Consider the following 12,206-nt stretch of genomic DNA (forward strand, 5'->3'; position numbering starts at 1 on the left):
ATTAATGGAGATACAATAGTTGCAATAGCATAATAGTTATATTTTACAATTATTTATGTTGTGTTTTATAACTGCTACAACACAAAAGCTCTCCTTTTTATTTGGTGAGTAAAATGATGCACAATGATGACTATATCCTAAATAAAACCTTCAACTCGCCTTTTTTCTTCACACTAATACTTTTATCACCTCTGAAAAAGATGTTTATTCCTGCCAAAATAAGAATATGAATGAACTGATCTGCGGTGATTTTGTTCAATAAGACTGTTACATAGAAAACACGTGAAAAACAGATGATACAAAAGGTGAAATATTGCAAAAGGTGAAAAGTTTCTGTGGTCTAAGGAATTTAGGAGATTTTATTTATTTATATCTTACAGCGTTGTGCTGCTATGTGAGGTTTGTTCATCACAGTGCTGCTGCTCTTTGTCTGGCTGCTCCCACACAAACTCCAAAGAACAGTCCTGCATCTTGGAGATAAAAACACTTTGGAAATATTGATTCAGCTCCTCTGTGAACATGTTTTTCCAGTCTCCAATCTCGCCTACAATGTGTGAAAGGAAAAAGAAAACAATGTTCACACGGAAGTGACTTCAACTGCATCATGTTTAAAAAATAACAGTTTCTAATAAAGCAATAAATAAAGACAACCCTTGGAAACATTAAAATACATTTAAACTCAAAATAGGATCATACGCCATCAGGGTAATCGTATAATTGATAATTAATTATAATTTAACTCAAAACTGGGAAACATGTTATAGTTCTATGTACAGTTCTACACATATGTAGTTAACAATTATTAAAACATGTTTCATATCAAGCTTTACCACATTTTACCTTTTCAAAAACATTGAAATCTAGGGGTACACTGACACTGACACTGACTCTGCAACATCGCGTGAACATCGGGGGCAGTGCCTCTGGATTGGCAGACCGGGGTAGTGGTCCCCCTTTTAAAGAAGGGGGACCGGAGGGTGTGTTCCAATTATAGAGGGATCACACTCCTTAGCCTCCCCGGTAAGGTCTATTCAGGGGTACTGGAGAGGAGGGTCCGCCGGATAGTTGAACCTCGGATTCAGGAGGAGCAATGTGGTTTTCGTCCTGGCCGTGGAACTGTGGACCAGCTCTACACCCTCAGCAGGGTCCTTGAGGGGTCATGGGAATTTGCCCAACCAGTCCACATGTGTTTTGTGGACCTGGAAAAGGCATTTGACCGTGTCCCTCGGGGATTCCTGTGGGGGGTCCTCCGGGAGTATGGGGTATCGAACCTCCTGATAGGAGCTGTTCGTTCCCTGTATGACCGGACTCCGCCAGGGCTGCCCTTTGTCACCGATTCTGTTCATAACTTTTATGGACAGAATTTCTAGGCGCAGTCAGGGCATTGAGGGGGTCCGGTTCGGGGGCCTCAGTTTTGCATCACTGCTTTTTGCAGATGATGTGGTCCTGTTGGCTCCAACATACTGTGACCTTCAACTCTCACTGGATCGGTTCGCAGCCGAGTGTGAAGCGGCCGGAATGAGAATCAGCACCTCCAAATCAGAGTCCATGGTTCTCGACCGGAAAAAGGTGGAGTGCCTTCTCCGGGTTGGAGATGAGGTTCTGCCCCAGGAGGAGGAGTTCAAGTACCTCGGGGTCTTGTTCACGAGTGAGGGAAGGATGGAGCGAGAGATCGACAGGCGGATTGGTGCGGCGTCTGCAGTGATGCGGAGTCTGCACTGGTCCGTCATTGTAAAAAGGGAGCTGAGCCAAAAAGCGAAGCTCTCGATTTACAGGTCGGTCTACGTTCCAACCCTCACCTATGGTCATGAGCTTTGGGTCATGACCGAAAGAACAAGATCGAGGGTACAAGCGTCTGAAATGAGTTTCCTCCGTAGGGTGGCTGGGCTCTCCCTTAGAGATAGGGTGAGAAGCTCAGTCATACGGGAGGGGCTCAAAGTAGAGTCGCTGTTCCTCCGCATCGAGAAGAGCCAGATGAGGTGGCTCGGGCACCTAATTAGGATGCCCCCTGAACGCCTCCCTAGTGAGGCATTCAGGGCACGTCCCTCCGGAAGGAGGCCCCGGGGAAGACCCAGGACACGCTGGAGAGACTATGTCTCTCAGCTGGCCTGGGAACGTCTTGGGTCCCACCGGAAGAGCTGGAGGAAGTGGCCGGGGAGAGGGAAGTCTGGGACTCCCTACTGAGGATGCTGCCCCTGCGACCCGGAAACGGCTAAGCGGAAGAAGACGGATGGATGGATGGATGGATATCATAAGAGATGCTAACAGAAAGCTAACACAAGAGGAATGTTTACTTTTATTAGGTTGTTTATTTCAGGCTCAGTAATTGGGATTAATTGTAATTTAACTTAAGTAAATGAGAATGTAATTGTAATTGAGGACAAAAAATAATAGTAATTTAATTGTAACTGGTTACTGCAATTGTAATTGAATTGTAATTGAAAATGTAATTGTAACTGAAAAATGTAATTGACCCCAACCTTGACCGCCATTAACCCTAATGATTTTAGACAGACCCACTACTATAGTTGGTTATATAATGGTAGTCGCTATAACAGCCACTCACTCACTCACTCACTCACTCACTCACTCACTCACTCACTCACTCACTCACTCACTCACTCACTCACTCACTCACTCACTCACTCACTCACTCACTCACTAGAAAGAAAAAGCAGCTCCTCCCAAAATTCATGTGATTTTAGAAAAATCTACACATAAACATCTTTTGGATTTCTAACCTTTCCATTATGAGGCGCCGGTTGTAAAATTACACATGTTAAAATAACCAGGAACTTTTTGCAACATTAAGCAACAAGCCATGTTCAAAAAACGTATGTGAATTAATGTTATCGTTACTTTTGATGAGATTTACAGGAATACTAATCTGTGATATTTTTTTGTAAATGTTAAATGTAAATGTAAAATGTAAAATGTAAAATGTAAAATGTAAAATGTAAAATGTAAATGTTAAATGTTAAATGTTAAATGTTAAATGTTAAATGTTAAATGTTAATGTAAATGTTAAATGTTAAATGTTAAATGTTAAATGTTAAATTTAAATGTTAAATGTAAATGTTAATGTAAATGTTAAATTCACTGGAATGAGCTTTTATTTTGGGTGAATTTGCATATTAGCTGAATATTTAGTTTCACCCATGACATTTAGATTTAACATTTAGATTTAACATTTACATTTAGATTGAATATTTAACATTTAGATATACATTTAACATTGACAATATATTTTTACGAGAAAAGAAATATCACAAATTTCACAAATATTGCTGTAAATCTGGTCAAAAATAATATAAAAAAATCACACGTTTTTTAAATGTAGTTTGTTGCTAAATGTTGCAAATAGTTGCTGTTTATTTTAGCATGCACAACTTTACAATGAGCGCCTGATATTCCATGGTTCTTTAAAACTCTGCTAAGATCAAGTAAAGGCTGTGTGAGTATTTTTGTATTTGGCACATCTGATACCACTGAATATCTTTGTTTCCGCCCACCTTTCCTCATGAAGGGGCCTTTGCTTTGATCCATGATCTCCTGAGAGACGAGTGTGTAGTTGATCATCTGGTTGTGCTTCATGCTGCTGAAGGTGCTGTGCTTCACACAACTGTTGACTTCATCTTCCAGCAGGGGGCGCTGCAGGAATGAGCTAACCTTTTTAATGGTGCCCTTTGGGTCCTTGGATGAAAATTAAAAGCAACATTAGAGTCAAAGTTCTCTCAGAACTGAAGAAGTGTATATAATTGATAGGGCTGCACTAAAAACATCTTCTTCTTTGTTTCTTTACCAACAGCATTTCCTCATAGCTGATATGAAGCAAATTAAGATCTGCGTCCTGATTGGTCCAACCGAGGACATGGTCAAACCAGGAGCCGTAGTGCACTGAAGCAAAAACAATGAAAACAAGTACATTTTTGTAAAACTATGGAGGTAGATTTGTGTGTTTATAATTTAATTAAAAAAGTTATTTTCAATCAAAAAACTATTTTCAATTAAAAAAAAAAAACTTAACTTCAATCAAAAACATTTTTTCAACCTTTGAAAGTGTTAAACCGGATTTTTTTGGGTGTTTTTCTTTAAAGGTTTTTTTTTTTTTTTTAATTGAAAATACTTTTTTTTTTGATTGTATACTAAAAAGACACAAATTACAAACATATCAAACATTTCACACCGCAATACTTTTAAAACTCATTGATGCACGAAAGCATTTGTAACTTACCGCTGCCCTCCAGAAACCGATAGAGAAAATTTGAAAACGATTCAGGATCAGGAAGAAATTTAGCCATTTTATGGAAGTGGTAAAATGACACCACAACATCTTTTGGGTTTCGGCTCACGTAGATAATCTGTGAGATGACAAAGGGTCACATACAGAAAGCTTTATCTGCTACTACATTATAAGTGCCTGAAACACAACTGCAAAATATAAGGCCAGATTTAATATGCTCTGAATATAAAGCTGTGTATTGCATTACATGATTTGCCTGATGAAATATGAGTTTTTATATTTTACTGTATAAGAGGCTCACATCAATAACATGCAAGTGTCATTATATTATCCATGGCACTATAGTAATTAAAATAAAACTACACTTGTTTCGACAATTGTTTTTTTCATTCACATAGTCTTTTATACTAAATGTCACAACATTGTCATAATGTAATGTTAGTCCTGAGTAAAATAGAGTCCATTTAAGAACCTTCCAAGCAGTCAATGGGATAAATTTGGCCCATCATAGCATCCGATCAGGCCCTGAGAATGAATTCATATTACTGAGAAAACTTTTATTACTTTTTGGCAGATTCACTTTAATTTGTAAGTATAGTTTGCACAAATGACAAAGTAATACTGAAGAAACTTTGGTGCATTTACACCTAATGCAAAATATGAAGTCCATCACTTTGTTTTCATCAAAAACAGTAAAACATTTAAAACCTGAATCTGCGTCCACAATTTCTTCTCTCATTAACACTTGCTACAGCACATCTTCAGACGGTCCTACACAGATTTTTGATTTATCAAAATGTTTGACTGTAAAAATTTGCAAATTCCTGCTAACAACATTTTCAATGTTTAATCCCAAAAAAGACAAAGTTTGAAAGTCATAATAGATGATGTTTGTAAAATATCAGAATTATCTCTCAAGAGAACACAAAGTCAATGCAAAAATAGCATTTTTAAACATCAATTTTCCACTTATGGAGCCAATAAATAATTGTTGAAAACAAACAACCACAACTTCCATGTTGTCTAGATGCAAGTTTGGTTTTTTGTTGTTGTTCATTGTCTGAATAACAACATTTTTGACAGCATTTGAAACCTTTAAAGGGATCCTCCATTGTTTTTACAAATGTGGCCTAAAACCTTTGAAATGTCCTTATTAGAAGATGTATGCCAAACAAAACACATTATTTGGCACCATATTTGTTTTAATAACTTTTAAAATGGGACTACCTTACCGTTATAGAGCCTGTGCGCCGCCATGTTGAAATGACATCATTGATGACGCAAAAAGCCCCTTTTAGTCCATGGCGTTCTAGAGACCCTTTGATTGTTTGTAAACATTGTGACATATTTTGTTGGGCGGGGCTTAACCTGGAGGCAAATCACGACAGATGACTTACCCGCGCTGTTAGACAATGGGGAGCGACGTGGCAACATGGCGGCCATCTTACCTCAGACAGCTGGCCCCGCTCATTACATCGATGCCAATGGTGCATGTACTATTTAAACAACCATAACTTGCTCAATTTTCAAACAATTTTCTAACAGCAAGCAGCAATTTCAACATGTGCAAGAATCCTATGTCATACCTATGTATAATAAAGTTTGTAATAAGGCAAATCGTTTATAAATCCATCAATATTTCATCGAGTTAAGGGTATTTTTGTTAAAGCTGATCACTCACTTTCCAACAGCTACCGTAGAGTGCGTCAGAATGCCAGAACGTCAGTTGTCTGAGGTAAAATGGCCGCCGTTGAGCTACCCTGGTGAATCCCACTTGCGTCACAGTGTTTATATATATATGCTTTAGCGAGCGGCACCATTAAGGGGTCTATAGGAGGTGAAGCATTCAGGATCATTTGCCTAAAATTTGGCATCATTTTGCCTAATATGGCCTGGCCCTTACATTACTGTGCATCAGCAATAATTGAAGTTTAATGTTCGTTTGCATCTGTAGCACATTGGCATAAGTTTGTGTCAAGTATTGTTTTTAATATTTTTTCACTGTGACTGCAATAATAATTTTTTTATTGTTTTCTGAAGGCCAGCGATTGAGAGACTGCACTACACCTTGTGAAACTGTTTTTTAGAGGGATATTCTTGAATCAGACTTGCTCAGAATGGTTTTGCAAATAATTAAACAGATAACCAACATCAAACTTTGTTTGTTGTTTGTTAGTGCTCTGACCTTGGCTTTGGAGCCCTGCACTGCAGAGCCCAGCAGCTGATAAGGCAGGTGTGTGGTAATGACACGAGGTTTGATAAAAGACTCCATCAATGCTTCACTGTAGTATTGCTCCAGCCAAGGCGCTCGGGTCCAGTTTGGAACTGTGTGGGACACATGTGGGTCTCCCCTGCTGCATATCAGAGTCACAATCTGCTGCATCCACGTGGTGCCTATCGAGTGACAATAAAAGAGCCAATCATTCAGTAGTGAGAATGCAAGAGACATAATGCAAATGTCAATGCTAGCTAATGCTAATATCAATGGTGGCTAATGGTAATGCTAGTTAATGCTAATGCTAGTTAATGCTAATGCTAGGATAGAGCTAATATAACGCTAAGCTAATGCAGTGTGACGCAGGGCAGCAGCGGCGGCCTCACTTGCATTTTCTTCAGGAAATGCAAATATTCTAGTTAAAGGTAGGGTAGGCGATTTTCAAAAGCTAGCATGACTTTGAATGTAGCTTCCCCTCGCCCCTCCCCTCTGTGCTCCGTCTCACTCACATGCATGCACACAGCTGCTGCAGAAGAGGAGCTCAGCTCATTGCTTGTATTGTGTAGAAACTTCATTGTTTCATGTCTCATTCAGCAGTAAGTAAACAATAAACTTTACCATTATATATGTTAAAAAAACATGACCAAATACTCTCTTTTAACTCGGTCAGCGGTGACGCGCTTTCAGTGTGAGCTTGTGCATGTGAGGGATCGAGAACGAGCAGGGAGACCTGATTGGTTAAAAAAAAGGTTCGTTTTTTTCATTGGTCGAAGTTATTACAGATTCACAGCTGCTACAGTTGACAGATTTTCTTCGTTACTTTTTCAGACCACATAAGATCTTAATTTCTGTCAGGACATAAAGAAAATTTCAACCAAAAACTTAAAAAGTGTATCTGAAGAAAATCGCCTACCCTAGCTTTAATATTGATAAAAGTAAAAAGATTTAGTAGTATTTTTTCTCTGATCGTTCATGCTGTTTTCTGCGAGCCTAAAGACTTTGCAAGTGTTGTGAATCTTCTTACCTGACTTTGGATAGGAAGCAATCACGATGTCTCTGTCCTGAAAAAGAAAGGTGAGAGCAAACTGCAAAGACTCCTGTGTGTGCAGGTGTCCAGGAAACAAAATACCATTAAAAGTCTCTGTGACATCCAACCTGGCCATGTCTCTGTCGATTAAGCTCAGCTTTCAATGGTCTGTGACTTTTTCAAATTGACCTTGAGCCAAATGTTTTACTCTGAGTGTATATTGAGTTTTGCACTGACTGTCTCACAACCTTGTTCCTCAGTCTCACTCCAAAGAAAAAATGACGGCCGCACAAGCTCGGAAAGAACCGGAACAAGGAAATAAAAACACCCAAATTAATTGGTGTAGGGTGTTTTTTTAAACCGTCTTCGAAACACTGAAATACCCAATGAACACGTGTTTTAAAATGTGAAAAGTCTTAGTTTTCAAAATTAAATTAGTACCACAAGGCATTATTGATCAAGTAACAGATCAAGAATCTAATATGAGATTAATCCAAGCTAGTGAGATGCTTTTTAATCTTATTATAAGAACAAATAAACACCAAAAAACTTTATAAACACCAAACATTAAGTTCTAAATGAGCAGGTTTATTTACTCACTCACTCTTTTCCCGTTAAGGGAGAAAAAGATCACCAATCACACTACTTACTGTTCTTATATGAACTCAGGATTATTAATTCATGTTTGGGTGATTAGAGATGCATAAATGGCATCAGTCAACGTTTCTCTGAACCTCAGTTTTAGAGCTTAAAGGAAATCATGACTACAGCATCATCTCAACCCAGTCTCACAGATTTTCGTGCACTTACACCACATAGCACGACACAATAGATATACCGTTATGGTGTCTATGAGACCGGGTTAGTCATCTGGACATTGGGGATTTCAATATTAACAACAAAGTTTAATGTAGAAAAAGCAAAGGTCCCTCAGCTGCCTAATCGTGTTGCATTACAGCCAGTTCTAACTACTAACTATATTATAGACCTAATCAGACAAGTGCAGCCACACTAAAACATAGACAGAAAACTCTCTGAAGGGAAACTCAGAGCTGGATTTAAAGGAGCCCAAGCTTTCCAATGGACTTCTGACGCTCTGATTTACTGTATATGATTGCATTAAAAGAAAGTTTTAAAAAAGATATTAATGCAGTAATACATGTGAAACTAAAAGAAAAAATGCTGATTCATTGCATTATTAAAGTCACCAAGCTGACCTTTTTAAACAGTATTAAAATATATTGTTGAGTAATTCTGTTTGTGTGAGAAAACTGTACGTCATTCCGTCACATCTTGATAATAAGGAAGCTTTATAGGTATTATAAATCAGTTCAGTTATAAATCAGTTCAGTCAGAGAGGTCTGTTTTACAGCCAGAGGTGTAAAGAGTACTGATTTATTATACTCAAGTAGAAGTACTGTTACTTGATTGAAATTAAGTAAGACATACATACAATACTTAATTACAAGTAAAAAGTAGCTCAATTAAATAGTACTCAATGTTAAAGTTACCACGGTTCCCTTGCATACAGTAAACATCTCATGTATAAACTTAAAAAGGAAAAGACCAAATCTTGCACAATTGGAAGTTAGTTTATTTTCCACAAAGGTTTGTCAAAATGTGCAATAAAAAAAAAAAAAATAACACCAATTGATTCAATTCAAAGTACTGTAAAAAAAAAAATCTCAGGCTCTGAGTATAGCTACATTTATGAACTCAGAGCCAAATGTGTCATGTGGTTAACAACATAATAGGAAGATTCAGATTCAGACTCAGAAAACGTCATTTGTCCCTGAGGGGCAATTCAGTTTCAGTTACATCCCGACCAAGACAATAACATATGAGATGGGGGACGGGTAAGGGAGTACTGGGGAGCAGCTACAAGAGCAGCGCTCCCTTTCTTAGATGAGAAATATAAAACAATGGGTAAGAAGAAGAGGTAAAAAAGGCAAAAACCAAACTGGGCCCTTGTAGAGAGGGGAGGAGTTTGGGATTATGAAAAAACTCTTTAGCAAACATTGCAACAAAAACCAACAAACAACATTCCAACAAACGCAACATTTCAACATCCAATGCAATACAACAGCACGTTAGCAAAAGGGATGGGTCTTAGGATGGGTAGTTCGCAGGTCAGCCACAACCTGAACCCAAGAAAGCTGCTGGGCATTGATCAGAAATGGCATGACTAAGAACATATGGATTATGTTCAAGGAGACCATGAAACGGAAACTTAAAAAAAAAGACTGATTTAGAAATATACTAAAAAAAAGTACAAGTACCCATAAAAGCATCTCAATTACAATAACGTGATCATTTGTAATCCTTTACTTTCACCTCTGGCTACAGCCATCAATTGTATCTGGTGTTATGAAGAAAAACTTATGTGGTAAACATTTCAAACATATGGATTTCATCAAATCTGGGAGGGGGTGGAGTTGAAACAAATAAATATAACATAAGGGTTTGAAAAGACAAGGACTGTAAATCTCATTGGGAGTGGGTGGATGCTTGTCTAGGACGAACCAGGAGTGGTGGTTTTTTTCTCCCCACTTAAGTTAATGGTATGCATGCTTGGAGTCTCAAAATTCCATATGGAGGATTTGAGATTTGTTTGGGTGTTTTCAGAGAAACAATTCAACAGGACTCAGCAGCACAGAGATGATAACTCGTTCTGATGAAAATGCATTTGACTGACCTCAAAGATGGGCTAAATGAAGCTGGATGACCCAACAATCAAATTTTATTATCCTTGTGGTTGGTAAAGAGTTGTTAGCATATGGCTAAATGCATGGTTATTTATGGTATACTTACAATGATATTCCACTTGAGTTGTAGAGCAACGATTGGTGGCTCAGGTCTATCTAGGAGGAGTTTGCAGGTTTTTTCAAAGAATGTAATTTCGGATTTTTGGGGGGTTTTTAGGAAGAGCTCCTAAGACTGATTCTTTTGAGTTTTCTGCTCATTGAGCATCTGTTTACCGTGTGTTTGCACAGTCTGTGTATGTGCCTCAGGGACATCACTGTCTTTACGGCAGTGATGTCCCTGAGGCACATCATTGATGTTTGCACTCAGATCACATCATATACAGAGACAATGCAGAGACAATACAGTCTTGTGTCACCATAACTCCCTAGTTGCATAGTAACTTCCAATAATAGTCGTCTTTTATGAGGGCATATATAATGTTTATGAAAGGCCATCCCTCAACACTTTAAGAAGGATACACTATTTAACCAGTCGATATGCCAGGTTATGTAAAATCTTCTATAGTAGATTCTTGGATCAATCAAGCACATTCCTATCAGATAGGGAACATGATTTTTTTTTTAACCACCTTGTTTTCCATTTGGTACTATCGATAGATTATCTTCCTACAGTGGATCCTTGCACTTCCACAGTAAGACACCAACCAGTTATTTGCTCACCTATACATATACATTTACTTTGAAGCTTTGTCAGACCTTGTTTTTCTTCTTTTTTATGTATTAATTTTCATGTTTAGTGGCATTTATAGGAGCTTAATGTGCTTACTTTAAAGAGCAAGCATAACTGTGGTCACAGCAATCATCCAACATTTGAGCTTTTTTTTTATTGTCTTTCCAAATTTCTGCCCCATGTTTTTTTCAGCCAATTGGTGCAAAATGAGAGACGCACATTCCACATTCCATACAGCACAAATGAGCTTTTAAAGCCTTAAAAATATGAAATGTTCATATCTACTCTCTGTAATCTTGTATTTAGGTACATTATGTGTATGTACCCCTCTTTGGGAATCACTATAATGAAAATTACCTGATACCAAAACCAAGCTGAGTAGAGTAGAGCCATGCCCCAAGAAGTGGAAATGCAGCATTATTCAGCTGTGACAGAGGACAAACATGCAAATAATGTCTTGTTGGCACGAGCTGTGGAATATTTGGGGATTTCCTCACATCTGGCACAAACTCTTCACAGCTAAACTAAATGAAAAGGAAGGTCACGCCCACAGTGGCCACATCCATTGTTATTAAAATTGCACGCAAAGAATGTGCTTAGGAAATCATTTTTAATCTGGCAATACACTCATCTATTCTCATGACGTGACAGTGAGGGAGAGTACTTTGACTGTCCAACTTTTGTTTTTTATACCTGGACGAGGCTCGACTGTGATATGTTTCCATCAATAACTCATCAATATCAGTAACTTGAAAGTAACCGGATTGATTGACATACAATAAAACTCTTTTCTTTATATCATGACACTGTGGGGTTAAGAAATGGACTCAGGGAACAGTGACTTACATGTGTTTTAATAAACATATAAACAAATATAATTGTGCATTCTTGGTAAGAACAAGGAAACTCAAAGCCAGCAATAAAATCTCTTGGCCAGTCACTGAGAGTCAGTAACCGTAACCTCATGTCCACTGAGCAGACTCTGTTCCTGAGATAGAAACCAACTTGTTAGGTAGACTTGTTGCAGGCTTTTAAATCTGTGAGCAATTAATAAACTATTTGTTTCTGCTGAAAACAAATGTATTGGCTGTTAGAATAAAATGTTGCTAGTGGCTGAGAATAGTATTATATTAAATGCTGACATGAACGCTGATCATGTGGCCCTCCAATCAAATAAACGCATTTTTGTGGCCCTGTTGTAATAAAAGTTGCTTACCTCTGCCCTAGGGGTACACGTACCCCCATTTGAGAAACACTGATCTAAATGACCATTGCCCAGGTAATAC

The 12,206-nt window shown here is 38.1% G+C and overlaps 1 protein-coding gene across 1 annotated transcript; it reads right to left on the minus strand.

The window, feature by feature from the left end:
• Nucleotides 1-374: 374 nt before the first annotated feature.
• sult5a1 (sulfotransferase family 5A, member 1) lies at nucleotides 375-7,931 on the minus strand. The gene is made up of 6 exons (XM_028474017.1): nucleotides 7,483-7,931; nucleotides 6,429-6,637; nucleotides 4,235-4,361; nucleotides 3,803-3,897; nucleotides 3,513-3,693; nucleotides 375-544 (listed from the first exon to the last, which is right to left on the minus strand). The coding sequence occupies exons 1-6, from the start codon at nucleotides 7,619-7,621 to the stop codon at nucleotides 375-377; spliced, it is 921 nt and encodes a 306-aa protein (XP_028329818.1). The 5' UTR covers nucleotides 7,622-7,931.
• Nucleotides 7,932-12,206: the final 4,275 nt, after the last annotated feature.

The sequence above is a fragment of the Gouania willdenowi genome, chromosome 3 (genome assembly GCF_900634775.1).
Source record: "Gouania willdenowi chromosome 3, fGouWil2.1, whole genome shotgun sequence".
Lineage (NCBI taxonomy): Eukaryota > Metazoa > Chordata > Actinopteri > Blenniiformes > Gobiesocidae > Gouania > Gouania willdenowi.

What these genes read in the sequence shown, in the direction of transcription:
- sult5a1 (XM_028474017.1), bottom strand. Translation starts at nt 7,621, where the DNA reads ATGGCCAGGTTGGATGTCACAGAGACTTTTAATGGTATTTTGTTTCCT. An exon ending in TGCTTCCTATCCAAAGTCAG is followed by an intron (nt 6,638 to 7,482) that starts GTAAGAAGATTC and finishes GTCACTCGATAG; the next exon opens with GCACCACGTGGATGCAGCAG. An exon ending in AGGCCCCTTCATGAGGAAAG is followed by an intron (nt 545 to 3,512) that starts GTGGGCGGAAAC and finishes CACACATTGTAG; the next exon opens with GCGAGATTGGAGACTGGAAA.